The 14,830-nt window shown below is 34.4% G+C and overlaps 1 protein-coding gene across 3 annotated transcripts in view; it reads left to right on the top strand.

Annotated features, from left to right (window-relative positions):
• Nucleotides 1-1,832: 1,832 nt before the first annotated feature.
• Nucleotides 1,833-14,830, top strand: part of LOC120277480 (guanine nucleotide exchange factor SPIKE 1) — a 30,817-nt gene continuing 17,819 nt past the window's right edge. Inside the window, exons 1-14 of one of the 3 annotated variants that reach the window (XM_039284341.1) lie at nt 1,833-2,078; nt 3,410-3,496; nt 4,794-4,956; nt 5,438-5,556; nt 6,823-6,935; nt 7,098-7,153; nt 7,294-7,391; nt 7,583-7,720; nt 8,012-8,326; nt 8,730-8,918; nt 12,777-12,944; nt 13,037-13,228; nt 13,408-13,451; nt 14,558-14,627. In XM_039284341.1, the coding sequence (XP_039140275.1) occupies nt 2,076-2,078; nt 3,410-3,496; nt 4,794-4,956; nt 5,438-5,556; nt 6,823-6,935; nt 7,098-7,153; nt 7,294-7,391; nt 7,583-7,720; nt 8,012-8,326; nt 8,730-8,918; nt 12,777-12,944; nt 13,037-13,228; nt 13,408-13,451; nt 14,558-14,627 (1,755 nt within the window). In that variant the 5' untranslated portion in view covers nt 1,833-2,075. Of the gene's footprint in view, nt 2,079-3,409; nt 3,497-4,793; nt 4,957-5,437; nt 5,557-6,822; nt 6,936-7,097; nt 7,154-7,293; nt 7,392-7,582; nt 7,721-8,011; nt 8,327-8,729; nt 9,024-12,776; nt 12,945-13,036; nt 13,229-13,407; nt 13,452-14,557; nt 14,628-14,830 lie in introns of those variants that run through there. The other 2 variants (XM_039284340.1, XM_039284342.1) reach the window with 2 other exon arrangements.

Raw genomic sequence — 14,830 nt, 5'->3', positions numbered from 1 at the left:
TCAATATTTTTTCATAAGTGAAAAAATAAAAAGCAAAATATCTTCAAAACCACATTAACTAAAAATTATGATGCATGCCCTTTAAAAACTATTTGTTTAAAAGCTATGCATCATTAGGTGTAATCCACATTCCAAACTATACTGAATTAGTTTCATTGTGATTTTATGAGAAATAGTTATAGAGTTTAGTATCAGTTAAAAGTAAGTTTTTTAAATAAATATGAACAAATCACCACTCTTAGTCATTGAGATTCGAGGGAGTTAAACACTTACTTCTCAGGTGGGAGGGAGTTGGGTTATTTATTTATTTATTTTTCAATGCGGAAATTGTTAAAAATTGTAATTCTTTCAATTAATGTTTACAAAATAAATATCATCTCATGATCATTTTTATTGGACATCAAAGGATATACTTTAGTTGTGTGTATTTTGAGTGTTTTAGAATCCATACTATACAAGTTTTGTGATTCAAGTTTCAAGAGTGTTAGGAAATTTCTTAATATTACTAATCAAGAAATTTATAAATGCTTCATTTTATCCTAAAGAACTTGGAAACAAGAACACAAATACAAGTCTTATGATGCTTCATTGCATCATTAATTTTTAAAAAATCTTTCGAAGTATCGAAAAATTCTTCAATAAGTAATTTAGCAAGAAATTTCCAAATCCTTTTAGAATTTGAATCACAAAACTTGTTTAGTATGAACTCTAAAGTACTCAAAACATACACAAAACTAAAGTATGTTTTTTGAAAGTCGAGTAAAAAGGTTGGGGACAGGGGAGGGGGTGCTGGTTGGGTATTTGGAGGGAGAAAAATATTATTAGTTTTTGTAAGTATTTCTTGAAAGACTTAAAACTTTTAACCAGTTCTAAAATAAAAATAGTAGTAATTTATTTTTTTTAAGTAAGAGATTGATGATCTACAATTATTAAAAAAATGCAATCTTTTAAATGTAACAATTGAAAATCAATAGTTGTTTGACGGTTGGATTTTTTTATAGTACTTTTTTTATCCATAATGTCTTTTTTATAATAATTCTTACCGAATTATTACAAATTTCAAATTATATCTTTTAATTATTTAAAAAACATTTAGTTAATAAAACACAAAAACAGTAATTTATAGTTAAAAAGTATTTATTTTATAAATATTTTTTTAAAAGTGCATATTTATTTAAATGTGTGCTTACTGGTTCATAATATACCTAATGTATTAAACATTTCTTTTTAAGATAGGCGACAAGCCCGGGTATTAAACATTTCTCAAAAACCGATAATATATATATATATATATATATGACGGTTCATTGTCCCTTAATCCCAACTCATCCCCAAACCTAAACGCACATATCAAAATCGAATCTCCGTGACGTCCGCACGCCTGGCTGGGTCCCACACGACTCGTCATCGAACTCACCGGCCCGAAACCGTCCAGGTGACTCGGCAGTCACGGGTCAGCTCCTCTTCTCGTGGGCCCCACTCCCACCCCTGACACCTGCTCACCAATCACCACCCAGATAAATTTCAAAAGTTAAAAAAATAAAAAATAAAAACAATCATTTTTTTGCTGCGTTCTCAAGGAATTACCAGCGTCCAACCAAAGCAAAATAAAAAAATTAAAAAAAAGAAAGTTAAAATTAAATAGCAAAAGGAAAAGTCTCCCTTTCGCTTCAAGTATAAATAATCTCGACCTCTTGTTACTTGTATTTTTCCTCCTTTTTTTAATAAATAAATAAATAAATAAATAATTTTTTTTTTAGAAGAGAGAGTGAGTAGTCTTGAAACCAAAATTTTATTTATTTATTTATTTATTTATTTATTTTCCTTTAGTTCAGCAGAGCAGCTACTACCTGCTCTTCTTTCTCTCTCTCTCTGTCGCTCGCTCTCTCTCTCTCTCTTCTTAGCGGCTCCGCTTCCTCTCATTCGTTGCCATACCGTTGCCATCTCGAGATCCATGGAGAGGAGGATGGAAGGGGGAGCTGGAGGATGCTAAGGGTTTTGAGTTTGCTGAGGTTTTTCGCCGGATCTGAGGGTTTTTGAAGCTTTGGGGGGTGATCTTTAGCTTGGTGTTGCTAATGGTATGGTTCTATGTCTTTTTCGGGTTTTTTTGGATGTTTTAATCCGAGAAATGCTGCTTTTTTTTTTAAAAAAAAAAGATTAGAAACTGAGTTCGTGTGTGTTTGTTGTGTGGTGGAGTTTGGGTTTGTTATTTGTGGATGGTTTTTAGGGTAATGTGGTAGGGGCTGGAGCGGAGTTAATAAAAATAGCTTCTTTTTAGGTTTCTTGTTCTGGATTCTTAGTTTCATGTGATGTGGTTGTGGCTAGAGGAATGTAGTTGGTACAATGTGTTTGGGATTGGGTGTATAAAATCTGAGAGGCGAATTCCTGTGGTTGTTGCTGTGGGTTATGTTTTCCATGAGAAAAAAAGTGCGGAGGGTTTTATGAGACCGTTAGCTGTGGTTATAGCCTTGACGATGTGGTTCGTATTTTGGGGAAGAGTGGTTTTGGTGTTGCTCTTCTTTGTATGCTTGGAGTAAGTGATGTTGAAAACTTTTACTCTGAATAAGCCATGTGGCTAATTGGACTATTGGAGTAAAGATAGTATTTTGGGATTGCTGTGTAGGCGTAAAAGTGGCTGCTTTTTTGTTCCTTCCTCTAGATGTCAGGTTCATGTAATGTGGGAGTGTTAGAGCAATGCATTTGATACAATGTATAAGAGATTGAGTGCATAAGATCTGGGAAGGTGGCTCCTCCATTTAATTCCAACGTGCAGTGGTGGCGGGCTTTTTTTTCCATAAGAAACAAAATTGAGGGTTTTCATGAGATCATTCTTTATGATTATACCCTTGATGGGGTGCTTTGTAATTTGGGAGGAGTGGTTATTGGATTTCTCTTCTTTGTTTGATCAAATCAATGTTAAAACACTTATAGTTAAAATAAATCATGTGGCTAATGGGATTATGGGGGTGAAGATGGTATTTTGTGCACAGTTCAGATGATTTGTGACTGAACTAACAATCATGTACATGTACATGTTTTTTTTTGACAAACCAGCCATGTTCATGTTGGGCTGCTATCTTGTAATGCTTCTCATTTGTTACCAATTTTTGTTGGTGCCACTGTTAGCTGTGGAACTTGTTTTGTTAGGCACTTAGATTCCATCCTTTGTATCCAAATGCCATGGTGTAGCTTCTGAAAAATTTTCAGAAATGAATAATATTGTCAATGACTCTTAGAGCTTGCTTTAGCTTTATTTGCAGACCTTTTGTAATCCTATGAAATTTTAGTGTTAATGTAAATAATTGATGCTGATCAGTACTTTGGTTGGAATAGCCACTTATTATGTTTTACCTTTGTGATTCAAGTATGGCTTCTCTAACTAAATCTTTCATACATGTTACCTATCCAGGCAATGGAAGATGTTTCATCTAATGCACCTCGGTTTAGAAGAATACTGCGCCAAGCATGGGCTTCAAACCCAGAGCTGGACCCTATGGTTTGTTCTCAATTCTATTTCTCTTGGTTTCTTTTTTAATCTGGTAATTAGTGATGGAAGACTTTTTGCAGTGTACTAGGCTGTAGCCACCTTTCTTATTCTCCATGTTCCCCTACCCAAATTTGACAAAGGTCATTCCATTCAAATTGTTGATGCTGTATTGCTGTGAATTGTTTAAAAAAAAAAAAAAAAATCAATTTTGAGCTATCAACTAATTTAACGGCAGCAATACAATGATTTAATTTTGTAAAATTCTTTAAGGGAATCTTTTTCCTGTACCATACTTAAAGACACCCCACTTCAGCAAGGATTCTTTTCTATATATTTGCTACTTGAAAATTTTATAAGTGACCAAGTTATAAGAGACAAGTAAACAAGTATCATAGGAAATATAAGCTTCATATTTTCGTTAATAAATTGATAGCTATTGACAATTTCTTTTATCAGTCCGATAACAAAATAATCAATCTTTCTCTTGAGCAAGTATTCTTCAATATGAAGCATGTGAGGCATATCTAACTCTTACACATTGTTTCCCTCTATAATATTGAAATTTAGAAACTGGGTCATCCACAAATAAACTCTTACTTCTTGTATTGAGATGATGTTATTTGCTTACAGTTGGCTTTGTGATGAAGGTTAACTTCTTGCTACATTCATCTGACAGTTGTTTGCTCCTAAATGAAAAATAGACCTTTTCCCTTTGCTAGGAGATTTTCTTCAAGAACCAAGATAATTGTTCATCCTATGGCCATTTACCCTTTGACTTTTCTGTTGAGCATTTTTCCTCCCATCTTCTTTCTTTCTTGTGATGCAGCAGCCTCACTTATCAACCTACTGGTGCAGGTGCAACCTCCATCTTCATCCTATATTTTTGCCCCCTTCATCCCTGACCCAAAACTTTTACTTTCTTTTTCTCCAGCTTCTTGTACCATGTCTTTTTCTTGATTTCTACATTATTCACTTTTTGCAATCACCATAATACAAATTCTAATACTTAGAAAGAAGAGGATTACTGGGCCTCTGGCAACACTGACATTTATTTGAGCTAATTTATTAGAATTTTTGGACTAGTGTGCTTGGCATCTGCCTTGTAACCTTACTAGTTGATATAAATATGATTAGGGCAGACACTAAATGTGTTTTTTCAGTTTTAACATGACAGAAGTCAAAATTTTCTACATAAATCCAATTTATCATCAATGAAATGATACGTTTTTTGCTTTGTGAGTCGCTGTCAAAACTATAAACTTCAAACTGTAAAAATTTCATTAATGTGGCCTGTTTTTGTCCTCAGCTAAATGAAAACTTGGAACAGTGGCCACATCTAAATGAGTTGGTCCAGTGCTACAAGGCAGATTGGGTGAAGGATGAAATCAAGTATGGGCATTATGAAAGTGTTTCACCTTTGCCTTTTCAAAATCAAATTTTTGAGGGGCCTGACACAGATATAGAAACAGGTGATGATTTTACTAAATTTTATGACATCTTAGTTCATCGGAGGATATACTACTTTATGTACTGGAGCTTGAGCTCCATGTTTCGAGAAGATGAATTAATCTGTTAATCTTAATTGACTTGATCACTTGAATCAGGTTTGATATGCCATTAGTTGTAAAATTATTGTGTAATCCTTTTGTTTTGAGACACTTAATTTATTTAGGTACTCACAGTATCACTCATTTACCAGCATTGATGTTTGTTTATTATCCATCAATTGCCAAACTCTTGTTAAATTATCCTCTAGAGAGAAAAGTTAGTTTACTTAGTACTCATAAGTCCCTCGTTTGCTTGCATAAATTATATTGATGACATAATTTGTTCTGATCTTTCTCCAGAGTCATGATGCAAAGTGTGCAGCATTATTATTCAGTCAAAGTTTACTTTGTGATTTGCTTGAAAACACTTTCATGTACTCATAATTGTTGTCTTTTTTTATAGAAATCCACCTGGCCCGTTCTAGGCATTCTAAAGCGGAAGATGCTACTGATGATGACACTCCTAGTACCTCCGGAAGACAGATATCTGAATTTGGTCCTGATAATTTATCTACAAAACATGTAAATCTTGTCAACCATTCCGAAATTCAATATCTTATGAATGATCTTATTTCTCAGTTTGTGTTGATGTAAGTTAGATTTTTTTTTTTATAATTTTATTTCTCTTTGGGAGGTTGTGCTTTAGGTGCTCTGTTTAAGTTGACATCCCAAACAAAAGGGAAAAATAATAAAACTAAGTTGATAATATTTACCACAGCCAGATTGCTGTGTTTCTTTGCAAGCTATTACTTCATTCACATTTTAGGTAATTTCCTTTCTCAAGTCTGAACCTTTGTTTTCGACGCCATTTTCATGCTTTATGTCTTCTGTTACTCACACCTAGTTTTTATTTTATATTTCCTGCTTATGTTTTATTGACCTTTATGTTTTTCTCTTTGAATAGTCATATATTTGATGTTAATTTGATTTCTTGAACTTTAATGTAGTTTAATAATACTACATCGTTAGAAACAGACCTTTTATGTCAGAGTTTTTCCCCTGCATCCAGGAATTTGTAGACCCAAATATCATCTGAATCTTGCTTATGCTTTGATTAAGTTTGACATCATCAAGGAAATATCTTAGGTGTAAACATTTTATTTAGGGAAATACTAGTTTAGTGTAGTTATGCAAAGTATAAAAGTTCAGATCTTATAAGGTTAATTGCACCATTGACTTTGGAAGAGGTTTTGTTGAAGAATTCTGATAGTTCAACTTTCCATGAAATCCCTTTTGCCATTGGTGGCTCTGTTGCTCTTTGCTGTGAGAACTTTTTCTTGTGTTCTGTGAGTGAATTTAAAAAGGAAGAATTTATTATGAACATGACCCAACGTAGTGATAATTTATGTGGAGATTTTGGTTGATCCGGAAGCATCATATTTAGCTTTTAATGATACAAAAAAAGTCTTTAGTCACCATTGCTCCTATAGTTAATTTGCTCATAAGCCCTTGAACCTCTTTGATTTATTTTATTTTATGCTCTTTTAGGCTAAGGCTACGGTGGACAAGAACCCGGAACCTAGATTACCTACATCTTGTACTCAACATTTTTTAGTTCAAAGCATGGTGTAGACTATGTACTGGGGGTAATGGGTTCTGGGTTCCAGGTTCAAGATTTATACTAAAAACCATCAGGTACAACAAATGGGCAATGGTTTCTGGGTTCTGGTTGCTTATGCACCACGGCTTTGCTGCATTTTGAATCTGCAGTTATATTTCTTTATCTCTGTTCTTTTGGATTATGAGTCTGTTTGTTCCTGGCATGATATATTATCACTTGTGTTCCAGCATTTTGGTTTCTCTCCGCTGCCCGCTTATGAACCAACCTTTGATTGGGAAACTGAAAGGTCATTGATTTTTGGCCAAAGGATTTCTGAAAATTACCCGGCTCAATATTCCAGGTCTATATGATCATCAACTTTTTTCTTTCCTTGTCTTGACTGTCATTCTTTACATGATTTTGCTTGCTTGTACTAGGTGTCCTGTATTAAATGTCTCTACTTCCACGTTTTTTTGTTTTCCAGTTGTTTCTATTATTGCTAACCATTTCTCATGTGTTTCAGTGGATTGAAGATCACTGTGAAGGTGTTATCCTTATCATTTCAAGCTGGATTAGTTGGTAAGAATTGTGTTTTAACTCTAATAATTCTAGTATTACCTAGCTAGGCTGTTCCTGGTTTGGCTATTCTATCATTAGTTGAACTTTCCACTATTCCAGTGAATCTGATGATGTCTTTACTGTTATCTTTTTTCTTGCAGAGCCCTTTTATGGTACAATATGCTTATATAATAGGGAGAGGAGAGAAAAATTGTCCGAGGACTTCTATTTTCATGTTCTACCAACAGATACGCAGGAAGTAATTATTCAAATTTTATTACTAGTTTAATTTTTACATATGAAATTTTCCCTAAAAAAATGAGTCTATTGTTTTCCATTTACTCTTTGTTATATAAATGTTTATTGCCTTATTTTTGGTGATTCATTGTATCATAACATTTTTACCTTTGCTGGTGGGATAAACCAACTTGCGCATTTCCACCATTGTAGGCCACTATTATTCTAGAACGTCGAGGGGTTTTCTCCTTGGATACTCCATCATCTGCAATTTGCTTCCTCATTCAGCTAGAGAAGCCTGCTACCGAAGAAGGAGGAATTGCTCCATCAGTTTACTCTCGAAAAGAACCCGTAAGTTAGGGATACATTTTGCCAATCTACCATCGTTATATTGGCTTTTCTTTCAAGTTTCTGATGGTACTGTAAATTTTTGAGAAATTATTTAAGAAGAAAACATGATGCTACAGTGAAAGTTTAAGTGGAGTATATAGTTGTTGCAGACAGTGGTCTGTACATCTGCCATCTTTTCCTAGTCATTCTCAAGCTTTAGCCATTGTTTGATGATCTTTATTTGGTGGCTGAATGCAGAAGTTTAAGCATGTTTTTACTGATGTCTAACCTTTAGTTTCATTGGCGTAACAGTTACATTTGACTGAGAGAGAAAGACAGAAGCTGCAGATTTGGTCTCGGATCATGCCTTACAGGGAATCATTTGCTTGGGTTATTGTTCCATTGTTTGAAAACCACAACAATGTATCTGCAAGTGGTGCTGCCTCCCCTGGTAGCCCCATTGCCCCTAGTGTATCTGGCTCAAGCTCCCAAGAAAGTGCTATGGAATCTGGGGCAAAAATCACTTTGGATGGCAAGCTTGCTCAATACTCCAGTGGAAGCTCAGTTGTCCTTGAGATATCAAATTTAAATAAGGTCAAAGAAAGCTATACAGAGGATTCACTTCAGGTTTGTTTCTAAAAATATTGATTTTCCAATTTTACCTTGATTTTTGTGGTCTGAATATGTCCATAGTAAACTACTTTGTGGAACTTTCAATTTTGGGACAATATCTTTTAATTTTCTTTTATTTTTTGTCTGCATCCTACTTGCACCCTTCAATGGATTTATTTGTTTAGCTTTTATAACTCTAAATTTTTGGTAACATTGGCTGGCATGTAAAGTATTCTAATCTTGCCCTCCTTTGTTCTTGTTTAATTTTTGATTGGTGTATTGTTTACAAGCTTCTGACATTGCCAAAACTAGTTTGACTGTGGTCCTCTGCCATTATAATTTATTGACCGACTCATATGTTTTGGTCCACTATCAAGAATTCTTATTATGTTCTCTCTTCTTTTTATTTTTTTTTTAGGACCCGAAAAGGAAGGTTCACAAGCCTGTTAAAGGTATTCTAAGATTGGAAGTTGAAAAACTTCAGGCAGCCCATGTTCAACCTGACAGCATTTCTGAGAGTGGGAGCTTGACCAATGATACCAGTGATGCCGGTGACCGGCTTGCTGAACCTAATTCTTCAAAGTACTTTGCTCATGGTTCTCGTGAGGTACGAGTTTCTAATCCAAAGTACAATTCTGTTGATGCTAAGGAACCTCACCAGAACGGTTCAAATGCTATGATGGGATGTCTTCCTGATTCCGACAGCTTTGACGTGAGTTGGCGTTCATTTGTTTCTTGATGATTTAGTTTTCATGATTGAGCACTATACCTATACCATGACCTGGCATACGATGTTTAAACCTGTTTCTTAAATATGTAATTATTCCCTAATAAGCAAGTTTTGATCTTATAGCTTAGGTACATGGTATACTGCCTAACCTTTTGCTGTTTTTTTTCCTTTATTTTAATCTTATTGCCTTTGCTGATGCTATTACTTCTATCATCATTATGTATCACTAATAGTATAAAATGGCTAGATGTGTGGTATCATTTAGTGATAAAAAGTACCCAATAATGAGTAGCTTACTAAGCTGTTGAATTTGGAATTGCATTGCAAAACTTACACCTCTCTTGAAAGTTGGGTACTGAATGATATTGAAAGGCTTGAAATGGTTCATGGACCATACAGGTAAATAATATTGCATACTTGATAAATTGCTGGGATTTAACATGCAAAATGGCATCTGTCGTAAATGAAGAGTAATGTGTGGATTGCATTGTGAAACTGACACCTATTTGAGAGTTGGGCATTAAATGATATCAGGAGGTTCAAAATGGTTGTTGGACTATATAGTTTGAATGATATTGCATGCTTGGTGGCGGCGTTGTAAAATGCAATTGCATCTGCCTTGAATGAACAATAACGGATGGATGTCTGCGTCAGGGCCTTTGGTATCACCTCGTTTGATTGATCATTTATGAATGCTCCTAAATTTGGGAATACTGTTAAAGGCTGTGGCCTAGGCTCCTGGTTGGTTGTGTTGGTAGTTTTGCGCTTGAAACTTTCGATTCGTTAGATGGTTTATTGATATCTAATGTGCTAATCACCCGTTTTGTAGTCTTGGTGGTGGTGAAGTTATAATCCCTTCTAGCAGCTTATCATTAGGTCAGTTGCGAAGACCTTAATTCTGCTAAATTCTACCAAATCAACATGTATTTATGTATCACAAAGAAACCAAAAACTCACTTTTCAATTGAAGTAAAAAAATTAAACCCTGTTCCACTATATAAATGTTTATGCTTTATTATATGTGGAAATTAGGAGGGAGGGAGCAGATGCAACTAATCATTTGGCTGATGTTTAGTTGACCACCGACATTAGCACATTTTTAATCTAGCACTTCTGTGTACTTGAAGTTAATCAAATACTTGGAGTAATGTGTACAGTTCCTCATTCAGATGAAGCAATTAATCATGCGTGCTTGTGTATATGAATTATGTATGAGTTTTGAAGTTCGTGATATTTTGTTTGATATTGTTGAAGAACTAATACATAATATTCTTCAATGTTTGCCAGTGTACTTGTGAAATGCTCCTGTTTGTGTGCACCAGCTAGAATTGATTCTGCCAATTTGCAGATTATAGTTTGGTGCTTTAGCCATTTATATAAATGCTTAATTTGTATGAACACATGTCACAAATGACCAAATACCAATTGAATGAAACCTTTGGGGGGAACCTAGAAATGACTTTAACTTAAAATTGGGATCTTGGATTGACAAAGATATGGAAAGAGCTCAGAAATTTTTGATTTTTTAGAATTATTAATCAATTTCGATTTAGTGTGTTTTTCATTGACATTTTCTTTTGCATCAAGAACTTTATGTGGCTCTCTTTAACCAATAAATTGGGAGAATAATAAACGTGTGTAATTAATTTTGTGCATGATGCTGTTGAGATCATTAGCTGGTCAGCCTAAATATTTGGAGTTTGTATTACCTATGCATATCTTAACTGCCTTGACAGGATTTGAGGTTGAGATTTGTGTTAAAGTAACCTAAAGACTAGGAAATTTGGGTTGACTGTTTGTTTTTAAAAGGTGGCTGCATTTGGATGGATTTATGATATAACAATTCAAGCATAGAAGAAGACATTGACACTCCTTGAAAACTAGATATGCCATATATCCTTGCCATCTTCCTTAAGAAAGATGGATCTATTTGTCCATTTAAATATGGACTTTGCAATTGGACTGAAATTGATTTAGACTTGGACTAAATTAAATTCCCTTGGCTTTCTTTTTAGAGTCAAAATAAGGACCCATCATGCATCCAAGAGACTTTGTTTCTATCGTTTAACACAACATTGTTAATGTTTCTGTAAAACTTAAACTTGGATGAGTAAACAAGTTGGTTTAAGCCCTTAGACAAACTATATTGTCTTGCATCTTATCAAAGAACAATATTAATTTTGGAATTTGGATTTCCATTTCTTCTGTATTTTCCAAAACTCTTGGTATGTGGTTTCTATATGATGACTTTATCCTTTTCCAATTTAACAATGAAAAGCAACTAAAAGTAGTAGTTTTGTATGCACCGATCACCTTGGAGACAGCTTGAGGTGTGTTAGAGTAACCAATAATACCATAATGGTTAATGTAATAAGTTTGGACTTGAATATGTAAGTACAAGTCTTTCATCCTATTAGCTTTAGCTTTTGTGTTTACTAAGCCTGTAGAATATCTTTGGTTCCCATCTAACTTGGTATTAACTCGTGGTTAATTGGCTTGTTTACCTTGTGGCTCGTTAAAATAGACTAGCATGTATCAATGGGGCTTATAAGGGTAACTAATAGTTCTACATCAGTTAATGTAGTAAGTTGTACTTGAATATGTCTCTTGTCCTATTAGCTTAAGCTTTTGATATGAATCGAGTCCATATAATGTGTTTGGTCTTAATCTAACAAGGTGACTAGTCAACCCTTTGTCTGTGAGATACTGTAGTTGATTGCACTGTGTTCAATATTGCTGTAAGACTGCATAAATCATTTTCAGAGAAAGAATAAAATGTGCATTTCTAGAAAAGGTGCTCATAACTACAAGATGGAATCATGCCCTCTGTTTATCAGCAAGGACAATTGGCCCCACAACGAGGGATGAGTAAGCCATCAAATTATCTTTCTAGTTCATTCCATGAGATGTGCCATAAATAACTCGGCGTGATGTCAATGTTTTGATAATTTTGGTGCCAAATGCCATCTACATAAGATTGGTATTTCCTGACAATTTAGGTTTCTCTTCTAGGAACATATTTAAGCACAAAATTTCATACATTTTCCAACTCAAAAGGTGTCCACATCATGCAGAGAAGTTTTCCACTGGAGGTGACTAAGTTCTCCACTTTGGTTAACTTAAATGAATATGTAAGTCTGTGTCTTTGATCCTGTTAACCTGAAGGGTTTTGGTTGGATTGAGTTTCACTAACTTGTGTTCAGTTTGGATATAGCATGGTATCAAAGCCATAAGATTCGTTTGTTTGCATTGTGACTAGTTGAAAGACTACAACGTATCAAGGGCGCTATTAGGTATAACTAATAGTTCTTCATATGCTGATTTAGTAAATTTTTCTATAGATATACAAAGTTTCTGTCATCCTATCAACTTAAGCTTTTAAGTTAAATTGACATGTGTTTGGTTTACATCTAGCATTAGTGACCTATTTGACCTTTTTCATTTGAGCATGTAGGCCTCATATTTTGCCGTGCAGTTTAACAATTAAATATGTAATGGATGTACTTTTATCTTTTCTAAACTATTTTGTCTGTAGGATTTAGGAATAAGCACAACCATAAGAGTTTTTATGAACTTTTGTTCAGTGATTATTATTGGATTACCTGCACTTCGAGGTTTTTGTCTAAATGATGCCTTCTTGAGCTCTCTTCTGAGCTCTCTTTTTTGGTTAAATCTTACTTATACACATGTTTGCACTTTTTGTCTTTAATACATGACAACTTTGGCACTTTGCAGTTCCATGCTTTTGATTTTCGCGTGATGACCAGAAGCGAGCCATTTTCTCAACTTCTTCATTGTCTGTATGTGTACCCCTTGACTGTCAGTTTGGGCCGCAAAAGGAATTTATTCATAAGGGTGGAGATGAGAAAGGATGATAGTGACATTCGCAAACACCCATTGGGGGTCCTTAATTTTGTTGATTACTTTGAGCACATTTAACCTTTTTTCAATTGTAAAACCTTTTCACTCAGCTTTGCATTTCCATGAATTCTCAGGCTATGTATCCAAGGGATCACGGAGCAGCGCTTCAAAAATGGGCTCATACACAAGTTTCTGTTGGTTCTAGGATGGCATGTTACCATGATGAGATTAAAATATCCCTCCCTGCGATTTTGTCACCTCAACATCATCTTTTGTTTACCCTTTTTCATGTCGATCTCCAAACCAAGCAGGAGGCTCCAAAGCCTGTAAGCCTTCATTTTTTTCTGTATTTGTTGAAGGGTACACTTGTGGAGTTCTCTATTTGTTAGGCTGTACTCAGATTCTTTTATATCTTCATCCAGGCTTCTAAGGTTTTGTTTCTCAAACAATATGTAGACATGTGGAATATTTACATAACCTATTTCTGCTTTTTTATTTGCTACAGGTAATTGTAGGATATGCTGCACTTCCCTTGTCCACCCATGCCCAGTATGTTTACTCACCTTAAAAGTCTGTCCGGCTATGATGTTGGTTTATTCTCTTTAGGTTCAAGATTCTTTCTATGCCATTAACCATCAAATATTGAACTCAAATTGCACAAGATGACCAGATCAGTTAACTCTTAGAATATCCTTCCTGTAATATTGCATGAGCTATGATTCAAGGATTTTTCTTTCTTGTTTGTTTTTTGTCATTCCTATGATTATCCAGCCTCAATATTCAATCTTTTTAAAATTTTATATGAAGGGTTTTTTAGTTCCTCGGGCAGCCCTACAAATATAGCTCAGGATGGCACACAGTTAGGATGTTGTAGTTTTTGCTGTCAATTTCAAACTGAATGGAAACAGTTCAGTTCTGTAGAATATGAAATCCTAGTTAAAATTCTAACTGAAACTGAACTTAAATTCAATGGTGTGATCAAACATTTTAACAACAGCATATCACTTGCTGCATGATCTAAGATTATGCAACAAATTAGCAGTCATAAAAGTCCTCTTGTCAAAGGCATGCCTAGTTGAGATTGTTTTTATTCCTTATGCGTTTGTTTTTTAATGATCTATAGGAAGTGGACGAGTTGCTCTTATTTCCTGTGGGTATCTTGTCCTTATGACAATTAATGGTTCTGATATTAATGTGATTTAGTTAATTTAGTGTACGAAATGTGAAAAAAGAAGCTACCTTATTTAAAGGTTGAGAACAATTCAAAGGTTTGTGGAGCCATTGTAAGCTCATATTGTTCTCAAACAATCAAGTTGTCTTTAATCTACCCCTTCTTACTCTCTACTATGTTTAGTATCTGAGCTGATTTCTAAATGGATTGCAATCCTATGCTTGATGGTGAACTTGGTGAAAAATTTAGTATTGTTTATCCAAAATTATTGTACGGGTTTGTTAAATGATATGATTGTTTTGCTGCAGGCCTAGTCATAATAATGCTATGTAAATGTTGCATTTGCCATATGCTTATGGATGTTCATAGATATTCTATGCTTTTTCTGGTTGAGTTTGTTGGGACAACACAACAAATTTTGCTCTCTACTTTAGTTACCCAATGTGATTTTTTCACTGAGACTTGAAATTATAATTTCATTCAGGTTGCATTCTGAAGTCTCTTTGCCAATTCTTAGAGAGCTGGTTCCGCATTATCTTCAAGACAGTATCAAGGTATATATTATATCTGATAAATTAAACTGAATTTGTCTTTCAGAATTTTCTTCAAATGTGTTAGTGCTTATCATTTTAGTGGTATCTCTCCTTTACAACCGTGAATAATGCTTGTGAATATAAATTTGCTTGAATGCTATTAAGACACTATTCTAGTTGAGTTTCTAATGGCAGAGTGAATCTGTTGTCTTATTACTTAAGAT

Source organism: Dioscorea cayenensis, chromosome 15 (genome assembly GCF_009730915.1).
Source record: "Dioscorea cayenensis subsp. rotundata cultivar TDr96_F1 chromosome 15, TDr96_F1_v2_PseudoChromosome.rev07_lg8_w22 25.fasta, whole genome shotgun sequence".
In the NCBI taxonomy this organism is placed as follows: Eukaryota; Viridiplantae; Streptophyta; class Magnoliopsida; order Dioscoreales; family Dioscoreaceae; genus Dioscorea; species Dioscorea cayenensis.
The sequence above is the reverse complement of the archived record's forward strand: the minus strand, read 5'-3'. Positions and strand labels throughout refer to the sequence as shown.